Source organism: Ciconia boyciana, chromosome 5, assembly GCF_034638445.1.
Source record: "Ciconia boyciana chromosome 5, ASM3463844v1, whole genome shotgun sequence".
In the NCBI taxonomy this organism is placed as follows: domain Eukaryota; kingdom Metazoa; phylum Chordata; class Aves; order Ciconiiformes; family Ciconiidae; genus Ciconia; species Ciconia boyciana.
In genome coordinates, this window is record NC_132938.1 from 32147103 (window position 1) to 32168687 (window position 21585).

The 21585-nt window shown below is 38.3% G+C and overlaps 1 protein-coding gene across 7 annotated transcripts in view; it reads left to right on the forward strand.

Annotated features, from left to right (window-relative positions):
- Positions 1–21585, forward strand: part of TRMT9B (tRNA methyltransferase 9B (putative)) — a 116670-nt gene that overhangs the window by 90525 nt on the left and 4560 nt on the right. For 3 of the 7 annotated variants that reach the window (XM_072861865.1, XM_072861866.1, XM_072861869.1), the window contains 3 exons: positions 1052–1249; positions 16999–17153; positions 20224–20397. In XM_072861865.1, the coding sequence (XP_072717966.1) occupies positions 17000–17153; positions 20224–20397 (328 nt within the window). In that variant the 5' untranslated portion in view covers positions 1052–1249; position 16999. Of the gene's footprint in view, positions 1–1051; positions 1250–15489; positions 15554–16998; positions 17154–20223; positions 20398–21585 lie in introns of those variants that run through there. The other 4 variants (XM_072861867.1, XM_072861868.1, XM_072861870.1 and 1 more) reach the window with 2 other exon arrangements.

Sequence of the window (21585 nt, forward strand, 5' to 3'; positions counted from 1 at the left end):
CATCCCCCCCACCCCCAAAATGGGTTGATGGATGAGAAAACAGAGCCCAATGCATTGGGTTGAGATGAGGGTTTTGGTTACTTTGGTCCTGAAAGTTATAGGATGTGGGTATGTATGGGAAGAATAGGAGCCCCAGAGGCTAAGGAAAATAGACAGAGGGCTCTACAGCCTCAGGAAAATGGTTTCTGCTGGGAGCTCAGGGCACCAGATGTCTGACGTATTCACAGTACTTCTGGTAGACTGTTCAGCAGAGAAAGACAATATTTAAGGCCCAGTAGACTCTGAACTCATCTGCTATCTGAAGAAATAAAAAGGTGAAAAAGATGCACATGGTTTTCTTGTGATGGATCTTGGTCCGCTGTGAATATGGGGAGATTGTGGACATGCCATCTTTCAATACAGTCCACTGTGTAGCCGCATGTGACTACTGCCAGCATGACACATGCACTGCCTTTTAGTGGTGTGTGATCCATTGCATGGAGGGACTGATGGGATGCTTGCTTATTATATTTCTTTCTGTCCTGTATACCAGATACTGGTTTTAAGCAACATTCAAAAACATTTGTTGATGGTTCTATTTTTACAGTGTTTTGGCCGTGCTCAATATACTAAAATCACATGAAAACTGAGCAACAAACACATATTTCCAAACTGTGTGTGTCATGGTCTGCACAGTATGTGCAATCAAATTGATAGCAATCATTGTATCTTTCAAGCTCAGTAACTCAGGCATCAGAAGACCCAGCTGTATTTTTTTCAAATTCTAACTAGATTTGTAATGCACGTGGTAAATATCTGCCCTTTCAGAAACACAAATTCACTTCTGCCATAATAAGCATTAAGAATACTAATGCAGGTCAAGTAGTTTACTGTTGGTATGAGCAACAGCACAAGTAACCCATAATTTGAAGCTAAAATGAATAATGAGTAGCTGCCATTGTACTATTTACAACTCTAAACAAAACAGAACGGTGTAAGGAAATCCAAGAAAAAGATTCCTGAAAAGACAAAAGAAAAGAACATTACAGCTGAGTTGCTTTTCTTGCTTTAGGTGTGACACTGAGGTGGGAGAGCAACTGCGGAGGTGAGTGGAGCCTCAGATAAAAGATTGCAAAACCTATAAAACCTGATGAGAATAAAGAAGCCCTGAATCGCTGCGTGAACACTTTTGAGCTTAAGGAGCTGACTCTGAATGAAGTATACTACCTCCAGTTTCCCACATCTCCTGGGATAGCTGGTCAAAAGACTGGTAAGACCCTGTTAACAGAGTGTGTAGAGTCAAATTTGCCACCATATGTGGACAAATCTTTTCTCTGAGCAATGTGCACCATGCTGTTCTAGTCGGTTTTAAGCTATTTCTAAGTCAAATGGGCAAAGCAGTCTGGGACAGCGATCAGTGGCTAGAAAGCTAAGTTGAGCTCTGGCTTTTTCATGGACTTTATGTGAGTTTGGGGACAAATAATTTGATCTCCTGTGACACAATGATTGTTAATAACTTAATAGAGGAAGCAAAGTTTATGCTTTCCAAAGAGAAGTAGGAGCATTAGAGGCCTGCAGCTTCCTTGACCCAGGAAAGGCCAAGGATCTGCGTTTATTCTACAAGTGCACTATTCACTCTCTGTTTGCCCTCTTTTACCTTTACTTGTCTCTAAAGCTGAGTTTCAGTTCATACTGGAGACATTGAGTGAAGTGCATTTTTATTATATGCCTCAATTCAGATCAAAATGCCAAAACACTATAGGAAAGTAATCTTTATTCTTAGCCACAAAAAGGAAATGCATATACTTGCAAAGCCTGTCCTTGTGAAATGTCTGCAGCACTTTTGCAGAGGCAAGAAATTTAAGTACCGAGTGCTTTGTCTTGCAAAGAGACTGCCATTGAATAATAATTAGTCCTTGTAAGGTAAATAAATCCAACTTTCCTTCCCTGCATGCCAAATAGGGTCTTATGGCTTCAGGATGCTGGGATGCAGCTCAGGGTCTGACAATATGCCACCCTAACATCTATATGTGTGGACATCAGCAGTCCTGAAACACTTGTGGTCCTCTGTCTCCAACATAGTGAGGCACAAAATTATGTCATGTTGTTTCTGTTTGGCATTGTTATTTTATTAACAAATGCTCTGTCCCTTCACTACAACAAAAAACCCCAACAACTACTGCTACTGAAAACTGATGTTACAAAACAAGGCAGAGGAAGGTTGATACCAAAATGAAACTCAGCAAAGAAACTGTATCAAAAAAAGGTGTTCTCAATCTCATTGATAAAGACAACGGTCTCTCTGTGTTCATCTTCCTTCCAAAATTTTGACTTAAATAATTTTTAATTGATTTAAGTCAAAGCTAAAATATGTATGAAGTACAACTTACCAGTGTACAGATTTTACCCATCATTACTGTCACTTGGCAAAATTTTCAGCTGATATAATTGCTGTATTTGGTCCATCTATGGATTATGGAGTACAACTCCAGGAGCTGTACTTCCTGGAGAATAGTCAGTGGGTCTACTTGGGTAAGTTAGGACATAGATTAAGTAAGGATGGCAGAACTGGCACCTTAAGGAGCCCTGCATTTTTATGTAGATTTCTTGGATCTACTATTGCATTTCGTAATAATTATTTTTCAATTAAATTTTCTGCAACACCATTACAGTTGTATCTCACTTCAGTCTCTGATAGTGAAACAAGAAAGGAATTTCCCTCTCTTGTGGTCAGTTCTGCTTGCTTTACCTCTTGCAACACCTATATTGAAATCACAAAGACTCATGCTAGTGAAGTGAACATGAGTTGTCCTGTAAAGCTCCGTTATAACACTTAAGTATTAAATAATAGTACTTAGCACTTACGCAACATAATGCCTTATAATCTTCAAAGCACTTTACAAATCTTAACTAGTTAATCCCCCCAGCAGCTCTGCGTGGTAGGTTATGAAGGCCACACATTAAAAATCTCCCCCAATATGAGCTTGCCTGCATAATAAGCCTATGTGAAAAAATATCTGCACAGTTATGTCCCCGAAGTCATGAGTGTTTAATTTTACTGGACTGTAACATGCCTTGCCTTCAATAAATTAGTTCTGCTTTCTTATCCCATTGAAGGTAAATCCATTATACCCTGCAGCATGGCTTAGCACACAGTATTATCACAATTTTGAGGATATTTTTTATTATTAAAACTCCTGGAAGCAAATAAGAAGCAGAGAATCTTAATTTTATTTAAAAATCAGGTTTCTAGTGCCAGTGATTGCAAAGAAAGTGTATGGGAAAGGGTCAGAAAGTCTTTAAATTAGACTGAAGCACTCAGGAGAGTAACTACCATTTTTAGCCACTTCTTTTGAAAATGTGAGTTTTGTGATATTGAGATTGACTGGCAAACAAAATATCCTTATACTCAATTTCACTGGGGAACTTAAGCCTCCAGAGAGCCCACTTCATTTTAGGAAACAGTATGTTTTTCTAGCTCAAATTTTCTTTGAATTTTCATGTTCCAGAAAAAAATAATATTGATTAGTTATTGCTTTAGCCTGTTTCAGGTCTAAAATTTCGCATGAAGTGGAAATACTGCTTTTAGTCCACCGAAATAATGCTAACTTACTGATAATGTCACAAATACCACTGGTTCCAGTTTTTGTTAGTTCTGCTGGAAAACTTTTTAAAACAACATTACAGTTTGAAGGTAACATTATAATTCTATGCGAAGACCAAATTCACCAACCAAAGATGTAATTTATTAGCTCCTGATTACATCTCAAGCATCTCCATAGAAAATAATCCTCTGAAAAGTGTTTAATCTTTTAATACCTAGTGTAGAGAGGAAACAATGGCTTTGCCTGGTGAGGCCTTCTTCCAAGAGAAGCAGGTAGAAAGCAGAGGTTTTGTGACAAATGGAAAAAAAAATCATCAGTTTTCCAGAATGTCTACTGAGACAGTGCAGCATTATTTATAAATACAGTATGATACTTCCCCTCCAAGACATCAGGCAACTTAATGCCTTCCTTTTGCTTTCATCTACAACTGTCTCTCTCTGTAAAGCTTGTAACATGAGAGCTGATCCTTTGTAAGAAGGAAGCTCTATGATATCACGGAGACTGACCTCAATTCCTTATTTCCCTTCTGCTTCAACCTGGAAAGTTTTGTTTCCTTGTTTTTCGCTCTCTTTCTTCCTGACTTTGTTTTCTTTCCTTTTCTTTTACTTTTTTCTCACCTTTGGAGAAAAATCACAAATAACCTTTGGAGGAATAATTAGCAATCTCTGTGACCCTATGGTAAAGACCTTTACCTGGTTCACTATTAAAGTGCTTATTGTAAACACATACAAGTAGTTCAGTACCTTCAGTACTTTGTGCGATGCTGTGCCGAGTTCCCTGCCTGTCATATTGTTTCATCGCATTCTTCTCTGTCTGTAATCTCTTATACATAATTTATAAGGTCTTGGGACAGGACTATCTCTTCAGCTCATGTTTATAGCACTAATAGTGTCGGGGTCCTGGCGCATGGCTGAGCTTCTGTGTACTTGTCTAATAAACACCTATAAATATATGAAAGTATAGAAACAATCTGCCATTTTTAGATTGCTTTAACAGGAATCGGTGCTGGAGTACGGGGGCGGGGGGGGAGAAACATTATTCACCCTCAACACTCTCGGGATGGGAAGCCTTGCCAGGCAGGACCTAGTCACAAAGGTTAGCTTTAAGCTTAACCTTTAAATGAGCAAGGGCTAATCCTCCCTGACCGCTTTTATCACCAGCAGAGACAGCACAGCTCCCATCAACCTCGGTTTACAGGAGCTCGGCGACCCTGCTGTTCCCCCCCCCCCTCCGCCCTTAACGGAGCATCCCACCATCCTCATCATCTCCATCAGCACCACCCTCCTCCTCATCTCCTCGCAGAAGACGCCCAAGGGATGAGACAAGACCGCAAGGAGAAGAGTTAACAGGGGAATTGATAACCCGGCCCTTTTTCCTCCGCCTCCTTCTGCTGACTAGGGGGAAAGGAGGGGGGGGGGGGATCGGGACCCATCGATCGGGGGTGGCCCCCGGCGGAGAGGCGCGGGGAGGGCGAAGCCCTCCCCGCGCCTCTCCGCCGGGGGCCACCCCCGCGGCTCGGCCCGGCCCGGCCCGGCCAAGCGCCGCCTCCGCGGCGGGATGCAGCCGCCGCCGCCCCGCGGGTGCAGGTAAGGAACCGGGGAAGGGAGGGGGGGAAGGTGGCCGGGGGATGCAGAGGGCCCCCCCCCCCCCTTTCGCCCCATGTTACCCTTAGGGGAAAAAAAAAAAAAAAAAAGGTGTGCGTGTGGGAAATACTACTAAAAAAAATAATAAACCCCCCTAAAACCACCCCAAAAAAGCGCCGCTGAGGGCTGGCGGCGGTGGATTTTTGTACGTTGAGATGAGGCTCTTCAAAACGCTGCACGCCGAGCCGGCAGTCGCCCCTGGGGCGCCGAGCCACCCCGGGACGGAAGGGTTTCGAGATTTAACTCGTTTTGTTCCCCAGCCACCCCCCCCCCCCTTCCCCCATCTGAATTGAGTGGAGCCGCGGCTTGCGGAGCTGGGAACTAGCACGGATGCTGGCGCTGAATTTGGCGTAGCCTTTGGGAAGGGTAGTTTTTAAGAGAGGTGGGGGGAATTTGCAACAGAAAGAATAAGTTTCTCTGAGGTCGCCTGATTAATTAAAAATGAAGTACGCACTGTGCGTTGGCAAACAGTCCTAAGCAGTGATCTGGAGCAATCCTAAGCCGTAATAGTTAATAATTTCTTTTTTTCCTTTCCTAGAAAATTCGAAATACCTAAGTATTGCCTTTGTAAACCCACAGAGAGCCCTCAGCGTTGCAGAGTGTTCGCTGCTTAATGAATGTTTGTAAAGGGATTTTTCATTCCCACTGAATGTCAGTGGGAGCAGCCAGAGCTCAGGCAGTCGGATCACCCGCTCCTTTTCTTTTGCCAAGAAAGAAGGAGCAGAATTACTTCAGCAGCACTGCTGTGTTGATGTAGTGCACAGGATGACATTCCCTGCTGATATAGTTGTTCAGGTGAAGCGTGCTTCTGGAGTTTATGATTTTGAGCACGAAACTCAAGAAACAGATAAGAAAAACATGCAGCAGTCTCTACATGAGCAATAGAAAAGGTCCTCTCGGGACTTTTTAATGCCCCATAATGGACCCCGGGGGGGTTGGGTTTCATTTTTGTAATTTGCTTTCAGTCTAGTCTATCAACATATTTATTTCAGTTATATATGCTATTTATAGAGCGTCTCTTTGAACGAGTGTATTTTTATTTACTGTTTTCCTTCTCGTGTTGTGGTTTTGTAATGGATTGCACGCTGAGATATTTCAGTGGTGCTGCTATTGTTTAACTTGCGGAGATGTGCATTTTGGGCAAATTAGATACATGTAGGTAACAGTGGCTGTGCATTTTAATATCGCCTCTGGCAAGGAGATCTTCAGACATGCACGTTTTCAGACATGCATATAATGCTAAACTGAACTTGGTGAGAAGAAAAAGTACAAGTAACGTCATAATTTTCTGCATTTTCTAAGGCAATCATTAATCCATAACTGAAGGTATAAAGCCAATTCAGAGTTTGAAATCAGCCCCACATCAAGGAACAAATGATAAACACTTCCCATGCAAACACTCAGATTTGCAGGTATTCTGCCATCCATTCTGGATGGATGAATCAGAATATGGGACGGCACAAACAGCGTAAGGCTCTGTTCTGAAAAAAGTTATGTGCAAATTCCTGCCTTTAGTTATTATTAATAGGCTACCTGAGGTCAGTAAAATGATTTACAATGTCTAAGTTAAGCAGATATCTGTGTCTTTGCAGTACCAGGATCTACATGGGCATGCTTATAGGTAATAATAGATACAGAATAATCCTGTGTGGCAGGAAACCACGGCTTGAGGGCTGCACAGCTCTTTAATTTGTAAAGACTAAAGACACTGAAAAAACACTTTGGACTTTTATATGCCACAAAGTAATTTTTTAAACAGTTTTTAAATGAAAAATGAACTCCTTTTGTTAAAAAGTGCTTAACAGTAAAGACACTGGTTCTTCAAAAGTTATGTATGTACCTTCATAAATGGAGATAGAATTATCAACTGAACGACTGGGAGAAAAAAAGTCTAACTATTGAAAAATAAAATAAATATTTGTGTCGTAGCCAGGCTTTATGTAATTGACTAAACCTTGTGTGACACAGAGTCCTGCCTGATTTTTTTTTCCTCAGAAAAGTTTAGGCGTAACACAGTTGGACCAAAGGCACTCTATATTTTGGCTCGTGTTTTGCTGTTGAAAAAATATTCCATTTTGAAGAAAACTTTACATTCAGGTCTACATGTAATCATTTCTGAAAAATTAATTACTTATGGACCAAAGTTCTTCTAAGAAAGTATTTCTATTGATGCTCCAGATACTGATTTTTGTAGGTATCAACTCTTATTCCCCATCATACAATGATTTCCTGGAAAATATTGATTTTAAGAAAAAAATTACATCTAAACAGGCCATGGTATAAAAATATTTTCTAAATGGAGAACTTTAATGGTGTTTCTATGAAATTTCAGCTCCCTCAAGGAGCTTTTCCTTTCCATGCTGAATAGGAAAAATTTCTTTGTGTAAAAGCCTTTCTTTGCCTTAAAATAGAGGGCTTAGAAATATCAAGTTATATAAAAAGGTATCACTCATACTATAAAGCATTTACAAGGAAACAATCTTTCAGTGAAACTCTGGTGATTTGTGGAAATAAAGGATCTTTTCTAAGGATTTTGACTACAGGGATGCTGAGCCTTCACACTGCTCAGTCTACTACAGCTACGACTGGAAGAACCTGTGTCCGTAGCAGTGGCCAGACACTTCATGGAGGGTTACAGCTCGACCTTTTAGTAACAACATAATACCATTTTTCTGTGTCCAACTCTAACTCTGAATCCTGATAGGATTACTGTTGTATCTTCAGATGCCTTTGTCAGCTGCGTAAGCACTCAATCACTATTAGATATTACTCAACCTTTTGTCTTTGAGCACTAACCTCACAAACATGTGAGACACCATTTCTTTTTCAAGAAAGCAAATATAAATACATGACTTTCTATGACTAACAATTACAAAAAATAAAAGCTAATCAGTCAGATTTTTGAGTTTTGTAGGATAATAAAAATGTGATACTGTCTCTGCTCTCATTCTGACGGTCATCTGCTGAGGATAACTTGATAACTATATAACTAATACTAATAACTCATACTGTCTGCCACAAGACCCGTTCTTCTTTAAAATTGTATTTGGACAATATACTGAACACTGAATACATTTGTATACTAAAAACAAATATGAATATTTTAAGATAGGAAATTATATGTTCAGCTATAATAAACATGTGATAATCAAGAGTAGTTTATAAAAGGTATCAAGAGAATCCACTTACTACTTCTGTAATTGATTGTACAATATTTTATATTTAATCTTGGGATCAAAGGTAACCATTGACAGCCTTACTTTGGGATCGTATTTGATAATGTGCTGCTTATCTTTCTGTCACTAAGATATTAAGTTTCAGCAGAAGATGTATTTTCAAGTAATTGAATGTCTTACTTAAGTTAGTTTGTAAATTGTTTTAATTGGGGAAGCTTTGTATATAGCACCAAGTACAATGTAAGTACTGACAGTGATGAGCTCTATGGGCAGGAAAAAAAGGAGAATTATACTGCATAAATTGAAACTAGTCCTTCTGGAACAAGTACTCTAAATGCAAACCCAGAGTGTGAGGAAACAGAAGGAATTTAGAAAGCTATCATTCCAGAATTGTAGGATGACATTAAGAAATCAAATATTCCTATGACTACAGTTTGGCATGAAGAATGCAGACATATGGAGAGGATACAATGAATGACAACAATACTTGTAAAAGCCCACCTAGGTTGATTCATCAGGGAGGATGAAAAGTACTAAATATTTAATGCTTCATTAACTGCTAGTAAATAGGGGAGAGAAGGCAAGATAACTGTTTACAACTGTCTGAGAGATACAGTGACCGAAGAGGGAAAATAGCTACGTTTAAAGCTTATGAGTAGCGTGGCATGGTCAGGGGTTTGAGATACTGATGCAGTGCTCTTAGGAAACAAACCAACCTGCTGAAACTCAGGAGGAAATTAGTTTAATAGCTGTACTAATTTAGCTGTAGAAACAACCCCTGTGTTAAAGAGAGATAAACATTGTGAAGCAGTCTTTCAGCCTTTCATTTTTGTTTTTCTATAGCAGGTCACTAAAATCTTGCTTATAACTTGGAAAACTGAAGTTTTGTACGTCATAGACACACAGAGTCACAAGTCTAGATGTCAGGGCTTCATCTCCCTCCCCTGAAGCCGCATCAATTACATCAGTGTATTTCCCGACAGATGCTTAACGAACTTAGGTTTTTAAGACCCCATTGATGGAGGCTACATGACCTACCCAGTCTAGAATCGTTTCCAGTGCTTTTCTGTCCTTTGTCTTGTTTTTAAAATGCCTCACCTGTACCTTCCTTGCTGTAGTTTAAGCCCACTATTTTTTGTCTACCCTTCATTTTGGAAAAGAGATTATACCCTCCCACTTTGCAACAGCCCTTCTTCTATGAGAAGATGGTCCTCTCTTGTCCTGAGAGGACAAGATCCATCTAAGAAACTAACATCTTTCCCAGAGGTTTACTTGATTTCTGATCTCTTAGAGATTTACAATGATCTCTGATCATTGTTGTTCTCCTCTGTAATATTTCCAGTGGGTCTACATAGTTCTTGCTTGAAATCAGACATAATACTCAAACTGATATATCAGCAGTGCCAAAAGTAGTAGAAGGACAGTTTTATGTAACTTGCAAGTATCTGCCCTATTTCTGTGTGCTGGTATTCGGTTTTTTTGCCACAGTATGTTGCAAAAAACACCATAACACCATAGCATGTATGGTGTTAAATCTGTGAAATGTTATAGCACCCAGATCCACTTCTGTAGAACTGCTGCCAGTCATCCCATCCTGCCTCCGTCAGCCTTTATTTGTGCAGTTGGTTATTCTTATCTAAATGAAATGCTTTGCTTTTGTCTTTTTCAATCTGTCAAAACACTTGAATTCTAATACCATCACCCAGTGCGTTTGAACCCTTGTCAGTTTGGTCTGTCTTCAGATATCATGCTACTCTCTCATCCATCATACAAAGAAATCACTGAGGAGCATCCAAAACAGACTTCCAAACAAATTTCTCTTATCCTTCCAGTAAGATAGTGAATTGTTGATAACCACACTGTAAATATTCTCTTCCAAATGGTACCAACTTCTACTGCAATTTCATCTTAACCAACTGTCCCTCATTTGTTTATGAGCATACCAAGAGACTGGGGATTGTACCTGTTGCCCACAGTTTCTCAAAACTAATTTCTGGTGGCTCTGAGACTGGCTAATCTGAGGTTGGTGCAATCAGTTCCCTAAGTACTGTTTATTAGACTAGTTGTTTTGAAAACCCTGAACTTATTTAAAAAGCACCAACCTATTCTTTCCATTCCATCCTAATTTCTTTTCCCTTTGTGACTGATGTATTGGCTGCCTGGTGGCAATTAACGTGAATAGTGAAGAAGAAGAAGAAAAAAACCTAAACACTTTGGTCTTCTCAGCACCACTTATTATTGGATTTTTCTTCTCGCTTAGCTGACCAAATTTTTCCTGGTCCTGCCTTCTTTTCTAACGTCTGTACAGAGTGTTTCTGTACAGGATCTGAAGATGCACATCAGTGCATATCTAGCACCAGGGATTTTTGAGTGTGTGGGACCCCAGTAGGAAGGGACCCTCTTTGCTGGGAGCTGATTTAAGAGTTTTGATGTGATAGTAAAGATGAACAGACACTTAAAGGGACTGTGCAACTTCTGCATGAGCATGCTCTTTTCAGTGTTTTTTAATGGCAAAGGATCCGTGTTTGTCCATTGTCATCTTAGCAGAATGTTACCTATCTACAGAATGGAGTTTATGTACTTAGTCAAATGAATCTGTTTACAGTGCAACCTTTCAGCTACGTAGACTATGACCCTAAATGCAAAACAGCAAGGGGAATATTAAATGATTAACTGATCCAAGATTAGGATGTTCAGTGAATAGTACTAGGTTTTGGCTGGACTGGAAAATAAAGCTAACAAAATGAATGTGATGGTGAATGGTTGTCATTCTGAGTACCTAGAGCTTGCACCATAAACTTCTTTAGTCCAAGATCTTGAAAGAACAGCCTCAGTGCTTTCAATCTTTCATTAGGGCAAGGTTCTCTCTGTTTTTCAGTAAGAAAAAATAAAACAATAGGGACTTTATTTCAATTAATGAAATTACTTTAAAATGCTAGGTTTGCAGTGAGCATTTCAAATAACAGTGATTCTTGTCAAAAGTGTCTTGGCTCTTTGTTTTTCACTTCACTCCAAATTTTACTGGAGGAAGGGTCCTGAATCAGGACTTCAGCTCTGTAAGAATTTAGATATGCTGCACAGAGGTCCCCTTGCTCTGATTTCAGGCTGAGAATTTTCATGGCATTATAACAGTTCATGTGTGGGTGAAATTAATTACCGGAGCTGTTAGCCTTATGTAAGCAAATAATCTTGTCTTACTAAACTTTCATTGCAGCTAGTTTAACTATTCACGGCAGGATTCCTATTATTTTGTTTCATTATCTTTTATTTACTAATAAAGCTGCTTTAGGTAATGATTCATATCTGGAAGCAATTTAGTATGTCATCATGCTCCTATTTGTTGCCTTCATTAATGAAATGAGAAAGCACTGTCAATCAGAATGGACATTGTTACTATGATTTATAAATTCAATCCCAAGAGTAAACAAAGTTCTAATAAAGAAATCTTAGGTCTGTTTTTGAGAAGGGCTGCAATGAGGTTTTGCAGTTGGAGATTAATTGAATTTTTGTATTTGCTTGGAAAAAAAGACTGTGGTTTATAGATGACCATTAGGGCTGTACACTTAGCTTTCCATGGCTACTTGTATTTGAGTGAAAAGACTGGCAAGTCTGAAGCAAGTTGGAAGTAACCTGAAAGTATTGCTCCCTGTATAGATAGTTCTCCCTGTTCTGTAGACGAAGGGAGAGAATGCAAATTGGACTACCTCACTTTTTACCTCACTGTCAGTATCAGCTACAGCTGCACATGTTATTGCTGGGACATAGGCCTGGCCCTTGTGGTTTATACTGTTCGATTTAAGGCCAGTGATTAATTAGGTTATTGCATCCATAGCTGGAGTTGCATGCGTAACCAAGATTTATGTTACTGCATGCTGTAGGAACATAGAGAGACACAACTCTGCTGAATTTCCTAGATCTTTGAAGTAGGAGTTCTCCTAATCCAAAATAGGATTGAGAACTCCCATCAGTGTGTGAAGTGTAACTAAGCGGGGCCCTCATTAATAGACTGAAATCCTGCATATCTGACTCTCAAACTGAGTTGAGTAAATTCCTGCTGCTCATGAAAGGGTGAGAGAAAATAGGCAGTTGCAAGAGAGAAGACAAAAGGAAAGCCTGTGACTCAAATTAATCAAGAGCAATTGATTTGAAGACCAATAGGAGCAATGCAGGATTTGATGACTACCGTGAAAATCACAGGGTGCTTCCAAGAGGCCATTGACAAGAAGTTTGGAATGTGTTCCGGGTATTGTGACTGGCCTGGAAACAGAGGCAAGGAGGAACTGAACATGAGCCAGGGCAAGACTTCACAGTATTATACATCAAATGAAAATAGTGGTGGTGACATAGCACATGCTAAGGTAGTCGGAGGAAGATGTGAAAATCTTAGGTGAATGGGAGGGATAACTTGAGGTGGATGAGGAGGGCTGCAAGGGATTCAGGAGAACTGCAGGAAGGTGTGGAAAGTTTTGGGTAGGCTGTGGCAGAGGCAGAGTTTTTGGTCTGAACACTACCTCCTGTGCTTCAATGTTAGGGCACCCCTTGCGTCTGGGAGCCAGCAACTGTTCTGTCCATTTGAGGATAAAGTATTTAATACAGTTAGTCAAAATTGCAAGTCAGACACTTTCAAGAACAAATTAAAAAAAAGTCTGGAAAAAAACCCTCCAAATAAAAATAATCCTGACTTTTTAAAACGTTGGAAACTGGGATGATTAATTTTTGGTTGTTGTCATTTCAAGGTCACATATTTAAATGTATTTATTACTTCAGCAGTGATAGCAAATGTCCAAGCAACATGATTTTCCTTAAAGCAGTATTCTTGAAAAGTTAATTATCTAAAAGGTTTCAAAATGTTAATGGAAAAGGAAGAAATTAGATTACCTTGGAGTAAGGGAACTTTTAGTGAGATGTGTAGCTATGAAAATATATGATATCATATGTTTGTACAATTCCTTTTACCTCCTGGAAAGCTGTAATATTTTAGTTTATTTTTTATTTTGCCTTTTTTTTTAACAAAGAAGGAAAGCAACAATGTAGGAAAGAGTCAATGGAATATAACCTATTTACTTTCAAACAGATTTGTTCGTATACCACAGTTACATGTGATGGACTGGTGATCCATTTCCCTGCAAGTTCAAGAGAAATGACACTACAACTTTCATCCAGTTTTCTCACGTCATAGATCAGCTGCAACAAGGGCCTGTTGTAGTCTCACGAATGACCCTCAATGAGCAGGAAGCATTGAAAGGGAAGAGAATCCTGCTCCTCATTTGTTATCCAAACTGCTTGTTTGCAGGAGTCTCACATTTCTTAAGCTGCATCCTCGTTTTGGGGACGTGTCAAGACTTGCTGCAGAGTGACTGAACAGCTGGGTGCCCATTTCCTGCGCGCTCCCTACTCTGCACCAAGTCTCTGCGTGAACCCTTTGACAGGAGCACAAGCTACTGCACAAGAAAAGCAGAATTGAGCATGGGGAAAGTGTGCCCATAATTACCACCTTCTGCTCTTCTTCTGGCTGGCTTGTCGGACAGCTTCCAGGTAACTTAAATGAGAACTGGAGCAGATAGTGAAGCAGTGGGATTTCTGGACATCTTGGATTTTAATTTCCTCCTTTGCAAAACAGACTTTGCAATTATCCTGGAAGTTACAATCCAGAAGTTGGATGAAGTGAACATTTTCTACAATTTATGTGCAACAGAGACAGTGTCTGGTACTTTCAAGGCAAAAAAAGTTGTAATGGTTGGTTTTGTTTATAAAGAGAAATAGAGCTATTGAGTTTGGCTGGTAAAGTTACATAGTTGTAAGTTTCTGATGTTTTCAGTGACATTAGACTTGTGTGAAACTAGTACCGCTGCAGGCCAGGCCAGACTCCACAGGTTTCTTGCCTTTCGCAAACATTGAAATGAAGAGGTTTATTGCTAGGACATTTCCCTGCTGTGCTGCAAAGTAAAACCTGATAGTGTTATGGATCTTGACTGGAAAGTCAAATTGGCAAGTCTAATTTCATCATGTGACTTAATTATCTACAAAATATAAACAATCAGCAGGAATGGAAATTGTAATGAAATGGTAAATGGAATAATTTGTATTTTAGTAGACTACTGTTATTCTAAGATTATAACCAAATTATTATCTTGACAAAGTTTATTAAGGATATCTAAAAATAATAACCTCGAATACAGTGTTGTAATACATGAGTCTCTAGCATGTCCCATGTAGCAGAAGATTCAGTATCAGTCCCAGTGAATGAGAAAGTTAAAGGAAAATCTTGATGGTCTTGTGATTCAGTAGGAAACTAAGCCAAATTTCAGCCTACATTGGAATTCAGTAAAGACATTTTAGGAAAAGTATGATATAGCATTGTATCAATGGGAAAATACTTACCATCTTCTAAGTCCAGTCCAAGTTGGCTTTTGTGTTTATTTAAAATATTCAAATTAACCTTCAGTTCAGACAGCTACTTCTGTAGTTGGCATAAACTGTAGCATTTGGAATTCAGTATGAATGATTGAAAACATTCTCCTTTTTTTCTTTTTAAAAACTGCAAAGATTGAACAAAGGGCTTCAAGTGGAAAGATAAAAACACTTGGAAACACTGAACCATATAGTAACCAAACATGAAATACAAACTAGAGCAAGGAGCATATCAGATGGCAAAATAAAATAAATGATTGTGAGTCTTTGGAATTTCTACTTATAAGTAGAGGATTTCTAGGCAGTTCAACAACAAAATAGAGTATGTTTGAGACAGAGAAGAAAGACAGCTGCAGACATGAAACACCCAGTTTGTTTTATTTAAGTGTCAAATACGAAAAAAAGAATGGACTTTTAACTCTAAGGAATAATTATTTGAAATTACTGCAACTAACCCATCTTATTTGACAACATAACTTGAAATGGAATTCTGAGAAAAGTTCTGATTGAGTAACTTCTGGCACATGTAATACCATTTCAAGTCTGTGGTTCAATACTGACTACTTCTGTTGTTCAGTCTGTTATAGTTTTCCACTCCTCAAGATGACACTGAAAATGTGCTTACTAGGAATTCAGTGTACTGTTACTGAATTTTATATATATTTTTTTTTTCCAGCTACTAAAAGGTGAGCTAATGCATCATAAAAGAAAATTGTGGATCATGCCAGAAAAAAAGAAAGTAAGGAATGTGAAAACATTGAACATAAATGCTTTGAAGAGAGATATTCATAGGTACTAGTCAGAATAGGCTGTGACAATTGTGACAATTTGGCCTGACCTCTTACATAGCAGAGTACGTAAAACCAGTGAAATGGATCAACTCTTACATACTACTCTTGTACGCACTTACACACACTTAACTTGAAGTACATTAAATTTTTTTTTTGCCGTCACTGGGATTAACTCGCATTTTCTAAATTAAAAAGATTGTGCTTGTAAGACAGGTGTTTTGAAGAGCTCCCATTATTTGTTATTATATGCAGTATTTTATTTTAAATCTTTTCTCATAATAACTTATTTAAACAGTAAAGGTGACAGAAAGAAACATTTTTTATTATGATTAGAAAATGTATATTATTTGAAAATCAAGGAAAGCAAAATAAGAACTTCTTGTGTGTTTAAAGTCTTTGCTTCTGACATTTTCAAATGCAGCCAAAGGAGTCCCTTTTATAATTTCATTGTGGTAGTATATCGCTTAGTTTCTTGGAAGAAGTTTGGAAACAGGCTTTAATCTCTGCTGAGTACTTGGACAATTAAATAAGTTCTATTTTAATAATGGGAAGGAATATTTCCTGAATAAACTGGCAATTTGAATTAATTTGAGGAATGCCTTAACACTTTGAAATGTAATCTCATCAACCTCCATCAGGTACTAAAGTCTGACCTGGTTGGTGCTTAGATGAGGGGAAATCTTAAGGAAGATGTAAGATTCTGTATAAAGGGATTCAGTGTCTGCATCCACTTGGTGTTTTACATGAGTTTAGGAGTAATATTAAAAGTCTAAGAAGATACCACTTTTCAAGTGAACCATTAAACTGAAATACTTTGCTAAGAAATTAAGATAGCAGAGTGGGGGCAGGGAAATCATGGTTTTGTTGCTGAAAAATTTCAACCAACTCATCATTTCTAGAGGGTAGATAAACCACAAATAATTCATGTGTGATTTAGGGGCTTTGGTTTCAGGGTCCAGGCTATATTTCAAATAACATACTAATAGTTTGCCTACCTGCTCACCTTAGCTACAACTGGAAAGTCTGTTCTTAACTTCCTGTTCTTAATCATTCTCCACTCCTCCTGAATACAGGCTCCATTTTGCACCGGATAAGCTTTTACTACATTGATGAACTTATTTAGGAATGTGCATATTATTGAATAGGCACATGAAGTTATATAGTGCTCCTCAGGCAAGATGATACATTCACATTTTTTCTTGACTTTCACGAAATAAAATCAGATCCTTTGGGTAAAGATCATTTTATAAATATAATGGCTGTTAGATGGGTGTAATGATTTTATGAATGTAAACTTACAAGGTCCTGAATTACGCATGTCTGTAAAATGTAAAGTCTATGCTACAACAGTTTGTGTTTTGGTGTACAGAATCTTTCTTGATTATGTTTTCAGGATGGAACATGAGGCTACCCAGCTAGAAAAGCAGCACGTGCATAGTGTGTATGAAAATACAGCTGCCTACTTTAATGATCTGCAGAGCAAAGCATGGCCTCGTGTTCGAAACTTTCTGCTGGAGCAAAAGCCTGGCAGTCTCGTTGCTGACATAGGTAAGCCATTCCTTGGGGTGGTGTGAAAGATTGTCTATAGACTTCGTTAGTTTATATGTTAATCATATGTATCCTTCAGAGCAATTGTTTTTAAAACTTGTTTAAGTTTGGTTTAAGGCTTGTTTTAAAATTGTTTTTAAACTCATATTAGATGCCATATATCCCTTGGTTTATTTCCTTGAAAGTGTATCAGGTAACCAGTAAATATGATTTTTGCCTTATTTTGATTGAGCTAACCCTTAATCTACTAGTTTCCCCACAGACTTAGTGGTCCGTCATTCCCCTGGAACCCTTTTAAAAAAATGGTGTTAATGGCTCAATTATTTCATATTTCAGTTTCTTTAGATCTCTTGGTTTAAGTACTGCTGGTCTGCAATTTAATGCTTTTCATTTGTTCTAAAAATCCTCCTATCAAGGCTTTAACATAAGAGGAATCTGATGTGATCACTGTTAAAAAAAAAAAAAAAAGTTATGATCTGAGAATCTCCCTATGATCCTTAATACAGACACCAAAAACTCATTTTCCTGCTATGGCCTTGTCTTCCCTACATGTTCAATTTATATCTTGATTTTCTGTTGCATCTCCAGACTTTTTAGGGGTTTCCAGACCCTGGTGTGTTTGCTTTGTGTTTGTGTTGTGTCTTTAGTGCTATACAGCACATCATTGCATAACAAGGTGCTCCTTTGCACCACTGGATTTTCCTCACTGTTTAGACTAATAAAACGCTTTTATGCAGCGAAGTGTAATAAATGTACACAATAAATTATGCATCTGCCTTATTCTGCCAGAGAAAACCATTCTTTGAAGATGTTGTAGGCCATAATCAAAAGATAATATATAATTCTGCTGCTGCTGTTGAGCAGTACCCCAAAAATACTTGATTGCTGTTATTTTGCATATGTATCTTCTTTTATATGTCTGCACCGTTTTCACTAATAATCTCAGGAAATATCCTATGGCATACACTCATTCAACAGCTAGCTTAACGTGATATTTCTCAGCCAAAATTTTTTGTCACCGCAATAGAAGTCATTTGAAGCTTAGCTGAAGTCCTTTGAGGCTTTATCAGCAGGCATCACAGTGGTTGCTGAAAGCTTAAGATCACCTTGTTACAGTTTCAGCTGAAATAATTTAAATGCATGTGATACCTCTGGAGAGGAGGTAGATGCTTACAGTTGCCAATAAGAATATTCCCATCAAGGCACACAAGTTACCTCTTTTTATTAGGTTTAATAAGATCTACAGGAATCTGACTATTGTGTTTATTTTTGGTATGTATTTTGGGAGGAGGGTTGCCTAGTGGCACCAAAATTTTCAAAATGAGATGTTCAATTGGTAATTTCCTTTTCTGTTTAAGACCACCTTTCATTAAAATATTTTTGTTTGCTAGCTTTACATGAAGCATGGTAATGGTAGCAAATAAAATATCATTTTGTGTAATTGCCTTATTATTGTTCATTCATCAAAATAAATGACAATAGCATGGCCATTGTGAACAGCTTCATGAAGGAATCCACCTCCTGATGACTCATTTCAAAGTGAATCTCCTGCAAATGTAGATTTTTAGAGTACTTAGATTGTTGTCAGTATTGAGCTTCATTCCAGAGAGGACCCTATACTTCCAAAAACTCACTGTGATTAAAAAGCACTCCACCAAAAGCCATGTATTAAGCAACTGAATCTTCTAAATTAATGTACATTTGGCTAAATGTGTTTCTTCTGCAAACACAGTAACCAATACTTTATACTAATTTTAAAACTTACACTTTCTAACATGCAGAGCGTCATGTTTTATTGCATATGTTCCTTGAACTGCATTAACAATATTAATCTTTTCCATGTCTCTCAAGTGTTACTTCAAAGAATAGTGCTTGCTTTCTGCTTTAGAAATACACTCTTTTTTCCCCACTGAAGTGTTGTGCTGTTCTCCAACATTTCCTGTGCTGTCTCTCCAGATAATGGTGCACATTAACATCAATGAGAGCAGCGGTGCTGCAAGAAGCAGTGATGTTTCTAAAGATAACTCCAGGCCTTTAAACTGAATTACCAATACTGAGATGGTTCTCTTTGCCAAGCTGCTACCCCGTTGCTTGGCTGTCAACTTTCAGAAATTATTCTTCACTACTGACCCATAACTACAGTGAATGTTTCCTAATCTAATTTTGAAAAGTGCCTGTTATGCATATGGTATTGAAGAACACTCTGAAAGATGTCAGTTTAGTACAGCACAGTCCTTGAGAAGACATACTTTTAGGTGGAAGACATTCTGGAACAGTTCATTACATTTACACGCATTATAATGCATTAGCACAAAGACAGAAAGAGGACGTGCCTGCAACGTGGCAGGAATGTGTATGATTCGCGGTTATTTTCAAGTCTGTATCTGAAGTTAAAATTGTCCCCCTGACTTGTGTCAGTGACAGCTGTGGTTTAGGACTTCTTGGAGAGAAATGGGATGTGCTGGAGAGGTACTGTGCGGGGTTTAGCAAAGACTGGGGAAGTACTTGGAAGAGAGGTCTATTGCAGGTCACTAAAAAGACAAAACACACTAGCTTCAGGAAAACCCCTCAATAGAAAGTAGCTGGAAGCTGGAAGGGTATTGAGGAAAAGGGTCATAATGTTTACCCTGTTCCTACTCTTTCCTGGGTGCCCATTTATGCTTGTTGTTGGAAACAAGATACCAGGCTATATAAAGGCTCAATATGAAGCAGCATGGTTGGTTTTTTGCTCTAAGATATGCAATAGTGGCTGCAGAGGACCACTCCTTCCTCCTCCCACCTGCACTTACTCTTCTTCCCCAAAGAAATGCACATAATCTGATATTACACAGGGCTGTGAAATTAGTATTTTTGTGGTGATGTTGGTACTGTTACACTCCTAACGGTGTGAACATGTAATTTCAAACAGCCCAAATGAACCCTGAAGCAGTTAGGCTAGTAGGAGCAAGCTCTCATTTTGTTTTCCAGGAAACCTTAGAATTAGGAGGGCCTCCCCATTATTTTCATTGCTTTGGGAGGGATAGCAAGTGTTTGGAACATACAACTTCTGATCTAGTATTCTTTTCTTTAGGTTGTGGAACTGGAAAGTATCTCAGTGTCAACAGTCAGGTGTATAATCTTGGCTGTGATTACTGTGGACCATTGGTAGAGATTGCAAGGAAGAAAGATGATGAAGTTCTGGTATGTGACAACCTTAACCTTCCCTTTAGGGACCAGTGCTTCAATGCAGTCATTTCCATTGGAGGTAAGACAACATATATGCATTCTGGCCCACAGCAAATGCAAATTCTTTTGGACCCTTTTCTTTCCGTGTGTCTTCATTTCAGTTAAATTTGTTTTGAAACAATTCCCTTAGAATCACAACAGATATTACTGAAATGAATGTAGTAAACATGAAAAAAAATAAATTAGTTCCATTGCACAGAGGCACTGTTGACCAGGGAAGTATGTGGATCATTTGTTTGTTTATATGTGGTCTTGTTCACCCTGTGGAGAAAGGATTTCCTTCCAGCATGCATTTTAAACAAGTAAAAACTAATATAAACATGGCTGCTCGCAGTTTAAACAGATTAGGTGATCAATATAAACTCTTGGTTCCTCCTTAGGATCTGTTCTGACCAGCAAATGCATTGAAATGAAAACTTGCTTTCTCTGTAGCAGAACTTGAATCATGTTAACTATTATATATGATGAATACAAATTGCTCTTAGAATAGTCATGAAATAAGAACTTAGAGCCATGCAAATGCCTGTTGTCTAAAATGAGTGAAGCCTTTCAGCATCTTAACTCCTCTGACCTCTCTTTTTGAAAATATCACTCATAATTTGAGTATAAACTGGAAAAGTATAAACTGGAAAAGGGTAGATGAGGAATAGTTAAAGTACCCAGTTACAGTCTACATTTTTAGCTCTACTCTTGCTTGAACTTCTTTCAGGCTGTTTCACTGTATCAGCAAAAATATAAAGCATGATAATTATTATTGGTAGCAATTAACGAACTACTTGAACTATGATAGAAATGTATTTTTAAATGTATTTTTCACATATGTAGGGTAAAAGAAAGGGTGAATAATATGCAAGCAGTATCTATATTACTTTGCTTTCATGTTGGCTAGTTAACCAGTGAGCCCTATCCACATTTCAGGTCTTGTAGCATAATTTCAGTGCTATCAGATCAGCTGACTTTGAAGGATAGCATACCTATCTAATGTTTAAACTGATTATAGGTTTGACAAGATTAAAAGTTCACGTGATATTTCTGTACATTTAACAACAATGGTTTTCAATCCCTCTTGAATAGAGACATGGTATACCTGTGTCCATCTAATTCTAAATAAAGTGGTTTTCATCCCATTCCAGAGAATAGCAAGTATTTATGTACATAGTCAAATACTCTTCTTGGCTTTGCTAGAATAATCCTGTTTATAGGATTT